This window comes from Enhydra lutris, unplaced genomic scaffold (genome assembly GCF_002288905.1).
Source record: "Enhydra lutris kenyoni isolate GAN:26980312 unplaced genomic scaffold, ASM228890v2 scaffoldscaffold8, whole genome shotgun sequence".
Lineage (NCBI taxonomy): Eukaryota > Metazoa > Chordata > Mammalia > Carnivora > Mustelidae > Enhydra > Enhydra lutris.
The window spans coordinates 3,093,739-3,101,834 of record NW_019154092.1 but is presented as its reverse complement, the minus strand read 5'-3'; the positions used below and the strand labels follow the sequence as shown (position 1 = coordinate 3,101,834).

General features: G+C 50.5%; 1 protein-coding gene across 3 annotated transcripts; it reads left to right on the top strand.

The window, feature by feature from the left end:
- Nucleotides 1–1,164: 1,164 nt before the first annotated feature.
- On the top strand, nucleotides 1,165–7,624 carry LOC111142506 (chromosome unknown C22orf39 homolog). 3 transcript variants are annotated; one of them, XR_002640267.1, is made up of 4 exons: nucleotides 1,166–1,191; nucleotides 1,340–1,507; nucleotides 4,563–4,972; nucleotides 6,649–7,624. XR_002640267.1 is itself a non-coding variant. In XM_022495735.1 (3 exons), the coding sequence occupies exons 1-3, from the start codon at nucleotides 1,168–1,170 to the stop codon at nucleotides 4,689–4,691; spliced, it is 321 nt and encodes a 106-aa protein (XP_022351443.1). In that variant the 5' UTR covers nucleotides 1,165–1,167; the 3' UTR covers nucleotides 4,692–5,505. The 3 variants fall into 3 exon arrangements, 1 of the variants encoding a protein (XP_022351443.1); XR_002640266.1 differs by lacking the exon at nucleotides 6,649–7,624 and adding an exon at nucleotides 5,173–5,505; XM_022495735.1 differs by lacking the exon at nucleotides 6,649–7,624 and having other exon boundaries at nucleotides 1,165–1,191; nucleotides 4,563–5,505.
- Nucleotides 7,625–8,096: the final 472 nt, after the last annotated feature.

The following is an 8,096-nucleotide window of genomic DNA, read 5'->3' as shown; positions in this document are numbered from 1 at the left end:
CAACATCTTCTGTGTGAGCAATGAAAACACTCCTGGTCCTTTGCTTGAGCCACACTTTCCTGCCTGGGCCAGGGGTGGATCCTGTTGGTGAGCTTCTGGTAACGCGGTGGGTGGGGGGGGTCACCCAGAGCAAAAATCCTGGTCATTACTGCTGCACCCTGGCCTGCAGCCTTCTCTGTCTTCGAGCTTGGTCTGTGAACCAGCTTGGCAGGACCCCTGGTTAAATTGCAGCTTTCTGGCCCACCTTCAGGGAGTCTGACCCAGTCTGGATACTGGGGTGGGCCCAGCAACCGCGTTGTAAGCACCCCCCTCCCCCGGAGGATTAAGTTTGTGGAAGTTGGAGAACCCCTGCATAGGTACTGCAGGTCTCCTCCGCAGATCACCAGCCTCTTTGCTTTTATTGCCTCTTGTCACCTCCTTTTTATAAAGGTTCCATGTCTTCCCACGCCTCAGAGTAAAGCCTTCACTCCTAATCAGACATGCAAGGCGCCCCACACTTAGCAAGGTTCTCCCCTCTACCCCGTGTCACACACAGCCTCCACGCCTTTGACCAGCTCATCACTGTGCTCAGAACACCCTTCGCTCGCCTCCACTACCAGCCTGCGTTCCCTCCAGAGATCATCCGGCGCCCTAGAGCCCCAACTCCCAACAGGTCACAGCGGGCCACCCTCACCGAGTCCGCTGCATCCACAGACTTGACAGCTTTGCCACACGAGCCGATGATCAGTATGTGCTTATGAAAACGAACCCTATCTTTTGAGATTTAATAAAACTGCTGAAAACCGGCGTGGACCCCGTGGTTTCAGAAATAGCTAACAAGGTGGCTGTGCATCCCGGGAGGCCCGCCAGGCACCAGAGGAAGGGCCACTGACATCTCTTCATCCTCTCAGCCCGCGCGCCACCGTGCTTTCTACCTCCCGGCAAACCCCCGCCCGCTCCGCCCCTTGGCCATCCTGAGCACCTCCTCTGCTCGTCACCGCCCCCCGGCTGTTATTGGCGGCTCATCCCGGAAGTCTTGTTTATTGGCGCGTCTCAAGGAGGTGGGGGAGGAGTCCAGCGTCACAGCGCAGAGTTCATTGGTTCCTATCCGTCTATCACACGGTACGCCTTTTCTTCAATCTTCATTGGCTAGCGAGCTCAGAGGCGGGGTTCCGCAGTCGCCCGGACATGGCGGATGGTGGAGGCTGGCGGGTGAGTGCTAGGGGCCCCCGCGACGTGCAGGGACCTTCTTGGGCCGGACGACCGGATTACCCGAGGCTTCTCCCAAGTAAGGGGCGGGATGGAGGTCCCTAGGCGGGTAGTGCGGTGGCTCCTGGCTCAGGCGTGCTTCTCGCTGCAGCCGCCGCGCCCCTGCGAAGTCTACGGCGCGGAGTGGAAGCTCTGCCGCAGCGCCAGACACTTCCTGCACCACTACTACGTCCACGGCGAACGGCCGGCCTGCGAGCAGTGGCGGCGCGACCTGGCCAGCTGCCGGGAGTGGGAGGAGCGCCGGAGCGCGGAGGCCCAGGTGCACTGGGGAGCTGGGGGTGGCGCTGGGCCGTGGGGGTGCATTGCCCCGGCGTCCGAGTGCACGGACCACACCCTCCCCACGTTCCAGGCCCGGGGGCGCTGGAGAGGAGTACTGTCTGGGTCCCCCTTTGGTTGTGCTTCCTTCCTTTTGAGAAGTAACAAATATTAGTATATCAACGGGGGTTTCAGACACTGAAAAACGAAGAAAGGAAGAGAATGTAGAGTGGTTTGGAGAGAGAGGAGGGATCCCCTAATAGCGTTAGTGTCCTCAGCAGGCCTGCAGAGGAGTTGATATTGCTGAGGCCTGAAAGACCGGGAACCAGCCTTAACAGCCTTCACCCAGCCCAGGGCGGGGCGCATCTGAGGAGCACAAAGAAGGATCAGGTGCTTGGAGCAGAAGGACCGTGGGCTATAGAGGGGTAGGGGATGAGGCTAGAGAGGTACCAGGGACCTGGTGGGGCTTAAAGATGGGTTTACAGATCATGGGAAGCATGATCTGATTTATATCTTGAAAAGATCAGCCGTGGGTAGCTCAGTTGGTTAAGCGTCTGACTGTTGACATCAGCTCAGGTGTTGATCTCCGGGTCAGGAGTTTAAGCCCAGCATTGGGCACCAGGTTAGGCATGGAGCCTACTTAAAAAGGGGGGTGGGGGGCAGGGAGTGCCTGAGTGGCTCAGTTGGTTGGGTGACAGACTCTTGATTTAGGCTCAGGTTGTGATCTCTGGATTGTGGAATCAGGCTCCATGCTGGTCAGGGAGTGTGCTTGGGTTTCTCTCTCTCCCCCTCTCTTTCTCTCTGTCTCCCACGTCACCCCTCCCTCCCCTTCCCTCTCTTAAAAAAAAAAATATATACACACACACACACACACACACACACACACACACACACACACAGGTATAGATATTTATCAGTCTGACTGCCAGGGTGGGAGAGTGTATTATGGAGGGCCAAAGAGACCAGTGAGGAGGTGGTTCTGGTTTTCTATTCATTCAGCGAATATTTATCATGTTGGGAGCTCTTAAAGATAGAGGAGTGATGAGAACAGAGCCCCTGCCCTTCTGGCACTTTCATTCCAGTCTAGAATAGGTAGTGGTGCCTTGGAACTATTTTGGATGGGGACATGAAGAGAAGCTTGAGGGTGCAGTGCTCATGGTGAAGGGGGAAGCAGGGCTGGCAGCTGCTTCAGCATGCTTAAATGTATGTGATTATTGAAACAGACAAACAGATGTGGAAACCAAGCTTCTGTATAAAAGAAAATGATGACAGGTCTAGTATAAGTGGAAATCAAAAAATTGGGAAAGATAGCTTGTAGTTTGTATGGCAAGAAATTAATAACTTTTTTAGGGAGAGCTCAGAAAGAGCTTTTCTTATCACAAAAATGGGGATGATTTCAGGATAGAAAAGTGGGGAGAGGGGATGCCTGCGTGGCTCAGTCGGTTAAGCATCTGCCTTCAGCTCAGGTCATGATCCTAGGGTCCTGAGATGGAGCTCTGTGTCCGGCTCCCTGCTGAGCAAGCTCCCTAATTCTCCCTCTGCCCCTCCCCCTGCTCCTGCTTTCTCTCTCACCCCCCTCTCAAGTAAGTTTTTTTTTTTTTAATCTTTTAAAAAAATGGACAAAGGGCACAAAGAAGGAATTCATTCAAAAAGAAAATTAAATGACCTGGTATATAAGGTCAGATGACAAGTGATTTCTGCCCAGTGAAATGTCAAAAGTGTTGATAAGGGTTTGGAGAGTCAGGGGCCCTTGTGCAGTGTTGGTGGAGTGTTGACTTATCCTGATTATCTGTCAAAAGGATACCTTTTGACCTCCTTATTTTACTTCTGGAAGTCCATCCTTGGGAAGTAACTGGGTAACAGTGCATTTAAAACTTCAAAATACCTGGGGTGCCTGGGCAGCTAAGTCAGTTAAGTGTCTGCCGTTAGCTCAGGTCATGATCCCAGGGTCCTGGGATCAAGCCCCACGTAGGGCTCTCTGCTCAGCAGGGAGTCTGCTTCTCCCTCTCCCTCTGCTTGATGCTCCCCCTACTTGTGTGCTCTCTCTGTCAAATAAATAAAATCTTTTTAAAAAAAATTCAAAATACCTGTTGCATCACTATGATAGTACAAACACTGAAAGCATCCTAAATGCTGCTAGTAGACGTGTAATCAAGTAACTTCCTCCACACAGTGGGGTACAACTTAGCCATTAAAAAAAATAGATAGCAATCTATCTGGGCAGGGAAAGGTACCCATAGTATACCTAGTGATAAACCATGGAAGTACACTAGGCAGTAGATTATTCCATCTTTAGGGAAACACTATTAGCACTAAAATTTGGGTCTAAAATTGTGTTGGGGAAGCTGTTAGTTTCACCACAGGGACAGAGGTCTGGGAGTTTTTCATATCCTTTGCATTTCTGATTGCTTTTTAAGTAAGAACAAAAACATTCTGTTTAAGACAGTAGAGCTTGAGCAAAGACAGACAATGAGATAGAGAAGGTGAAATTCTATCTGTAAAAAGGCCAACATAGTGCTTGGCACCTACCAAGTGCACCTTTCATGGTTATAAGGTACTGCCCTGTGTTTATTTTGGGAAGAGAGTAGCAGAGAAAAGCCCGCTGGTTGAGTGGTACCTATTGTCTTTTGTCTGGATTCCTCCTCCCCTGTCCATAGCTCCCTTAGCATGTGTCTCTTACTCATCCTCCCCACTGAGGCCACTCTTTCAGACTCTTGTCTCTCCTCTCAGCTTGGCCTCATGCTGGTCTCAGCAGGTAAATCTGATTAGGTTGAACTGAAGGCATCAAGTCCTGAGGCCCAGAAGAAGACATTTTAAACTTTACTCAAATGATGGTGATCTGTACAATAGTTTTCACAGTAGCTTAGGAGAAGGAATGATCTAGATCTTTGTGTTTTAGTATGGAATAATCGCCAAGGTTTATTAGGTAGAAGCAGCCAAGTTCTGGAGTGGTATGTGCCTTATGCTTCATTTTTCCAGCTTGTTCGGAAGGGGGCTGAGGAGAAGGGAGTTACAGGGGCGACGTGAGCTGGAAGTGACCGGGGGTCTCCTTTGCACAGCGGTCCCTCTGTGAGAGCGAGCGTGCAAGAGTCCAGGCTACACGGAAGCACGCCCTGGTGTGGGCCCTGAGGCAGAGCCCTCCTGCAGACTGGCACCTCCCTCTACCACAAGAGGAGAAAGACCAGTGATGAGCACTCCGGAACGGCTTCCTCTCATCTGTTTGAAGTGGGGCTGTCGCCCTAAGGACAGTGACCGGCTCAGTCTAGTGGGTCCCTGAATTTTCCACACGGCTTAGAACACAGAGCCTGGGGTCTCCAGCCCTCCTTGCCCACCCCCGCTGCTGCCTTGCTCTGGCAGACAATCTCGCCCACCGCACAGCTCCCAGGATGCCAAACACCACCGCAGATCCCAGTGAGCAGCCAGGTCAGGCCAGTTCATGCTCCACTCCCAGGGACAACAGCATTCTCAGGTAAACTCTTGAGCAGTAGACCGGACCCAAGTGGACACATTGGGGGGAGGGGGGCTCCTAATGAGGTAACTAAATGGTCGTGCTGTGGGGAACACCTTTCCTGGTCTTGGCTTGGTGACAGTGTGCATTGCCAGCCCCTGGTGCTTACATGGAGTTATTAGCCCACTCACTAAGTTCATCTGTGGCATTGCTCTTTGTAGGAGATAGGCCTCTTGGTTTTTAAGAAACGAACACAGCTACGGAATACACAGTCTCGCATTAAACGGGATCATAGACTCTTGGCTCAAGAAACCCAAGCCCAGGATGCGTGGAATTTTAGTCTCCTTCCTTTAAAATTTCCTTTGGTCGGTTTAGAAAATGTAGATTATCTCAAATGCCATTTTACACATGTGATTTCAGACAGACTGAAAATTAAATCCACAATTTAATAGTTGAGATTGTTAGATTTAGCATCTGACATTATTGTACTCAGAAGAGTATGGGAATTTTGTATCCTTCACACCTGTAGGTGTTTTTAAAATATATGCATATGAGCCAACAAGAACTCGAGTTTTTGAAGAGGTCTTTTTTTTTTTTTTTTTTTTTTTTTAGATTTTATTTATTTATTTGACAGACAGTGATCATAAGCAGGCAGAGAGGCAGGCAGAGAGAGAGGAGGAAGCAGACTCCCTGCTGAGCAGAGAGCCCGATGCGGGGCTCGATCCCAGGACCCTGAGATCATGGCCTGAGCCGAAGGCAGCGGCTTAACCCAGTGAGCCACCCAGGCGCCCCTGAAGAGGTCTTTTTATCACTAACGAAATGATTTAGCATCTCGTGCCTGCAGAGCAGGTCCTGTGGCATGGTGCTGAGGGCGAGGCTGGCTGTGTGCTCCGCAGCCTCTCTGCTTCTTCCTGGCCAAGCTGCCACTTTAGTAGCCCCCCTCACGACTGGGCCCCAACCTGGCCACAGGCAGTGGGTCAGACATCTTTTAACTCATTTTTTGGGGCAAAATAATCCCATCACTTCAGAAAGGCACAAATTAAAAATTAGATTTTGCCCTATCATCCTGTATTAACCCAAGAGTCCCTGTGACTGCACATACCTGTAAGTTTGGGGGGATCTGCACATAGAGCCCCAATAACCTCTCCCTGTGTGTGGTATGATGTGTGCACACAAGTCCCCAGTGATCCTTCCCTGTGACTCTGTGTACCAGGGTATGTGTGTGTGTTGGGGGGGTTTACACATAGGTCCCCAGTAGCCTCTCCCTGTGTGTGTGTGTGTACCCGTTGAGTGGTAGGGGCGTTTGCACACAGGCCCCCAACGGTCCTTTCCTGTGACTGCATGTACCTGTGAGTGGGTGGGGGGTGTGCACATAGGAGCCTAGGAGCAGAGGGGTGAGTATAAAGAAGAGCCTATCTCAGCGTGGGTGTTTTGATACCTGAGTCAGCCAGGGTATCTGCCTTGTGTCTGTGGCTACTTTCTGGAGCATTTCCAGCCAAGGAGGAGAGTGGGAAGCTGGGGAGCTACAGGCATTCTCTTCACTCTGAAACAGAAGGGACACTGGAATTTCGCAATCTGCGTATGATCCCTTGGGGTTCCCGGGGCGGGCGGGGGGAGGGGGGTGCTGCAGTGGCAGCCAGCACAGCAGTCCTGAGGGCTCACCACAAGGGATCCACATTCTCTATGTGCTTATTTAGGGCTGGAGGCTGCCCGCCACTGAATGCGCTCTCTGTGAGGAAGTCTTAGTGACAGATATCATTGCTGCACAGAATGTTCCTACGTCTGCTCCTGTTTTAACTTTTAACTCCCAACATCTGAGCACCTGCTACACTGCCCGGTGGGGCCTTTGGCTCTGGGATTGCACTCTTGAGCACCTGCTACACTGCCCGGTGGGGCCTTTGGCTCTGGGATTGCACTCTTGAAATGGGCAAGTTGCCTTCAAAGAGCTCCAGTTGAGTTTAGGGGCCTGACATAAACATTTAAACATCATTAAATAAGTCTAAAATAATGGTAAGTGCTGTGAAGAAAATGGGCAGGGAGAAGATAGAGCAGCTCTCAAATTTTTTGCATGAAACCCGTAACAAGTTTTATGATCTGGTACATACTTTATATGCTACATATATGATTGAAATAAGCCTCACAAAACAGTCCTTATCTGTACAAGGCGTGATACACTGACATTTGCAGTTCTGTGCCACTGAAAAGAAACTGCTGTATGTGCAGCAGCTTGGGTGAAGCTCAAGTAAATTATACCGAGCTAAAAAATCTTAAATGGGTGCATATGACACAGTTGCATTTATGTAACATTGGTGAAATGATGTAATAATAGGGATGGAGAATGGCTAATGGTGCCAAGGGTTAGGGATGGAAGGAGGGTGTGGATGTGGATAGGGTACATAAGGGGATCCTGTGGTAATGGAACCTTGACTCCTACAGAGCTGCATGTGTGATGGAATTGTGCAATGCTAGACATACACACAGGTGAGTGCAGACACAGTGGGAAACCTGAATGCATTCTGGGCTCTGCCTATGTCAGTCTCTTTCTCACACACTGTATGTGGCGTGTAAGATGTTAACACTTGGGGAGGCTGGGAGAACCACATACAGCCTCTCCTTGCATCTTTATTTCCAGCCTCCTATAAATCTGTAACTGCTTCAAAATAAAAAGTTATAACTGCTGGCCCTGACCCCATGAATTGATTATATAACCTAATGGATGAAACCTGTTGTTTGAAAAGCACTAAAACAAAGCACCTGCAGGGGCGCCTGGGTGGCTCAGTCAGTTAAGCATCTGCCTTCAGCTCAGGTCCTGATTCCAGGGTCCTGGGATCCAGTCCTACATTGGGCTCCTTGCTCAGCAGGGAGCCTGCTTCTCCTGCCTGCCACTCCTGCTGCTTATGCTCTATCTGACAAATAAATAAAACTAAAAACAAAACAAACAAAAACCAACAGGGAAGTGGGGAAGGCCTCAGCATCTAAGTCGAGACCTGGATGAAGAGGCCTGAGCCTTATAGGGGAAGCAGCTCACAGTCCACAAGGAACAACTGGGTGCCATGTGCTGATGGGGGGAAGGTGGATGGGGGTGTGTAAGGTGTGATCATGGGTGGTGAGTAGCCAAATGCCGGCCCTGGCTTGTGCTTTACAG

Coding starts and splice junctions, on each gene's coding strand:
- LOC111142506 (XM_022495735.1), top strand. CDS start 1,168: ATGGCGGATGGTGGAGGCTGGCGG. Junction 1,192..1,339: donor CGGATGGTGGAGGCTGGCGG/GTGAGTGCTAGG, acceptor TTCTCGCTGCAG/CCGCCGCGCCCCTGCGAAGT. Junction 1,508..4,562: donor GCCGGAGCGCGGAGGCCCAG/GTGCACTGGGGA, acceptor TCCTTTGCACAG/CGGTCCCTCTGTGAGAGCGA.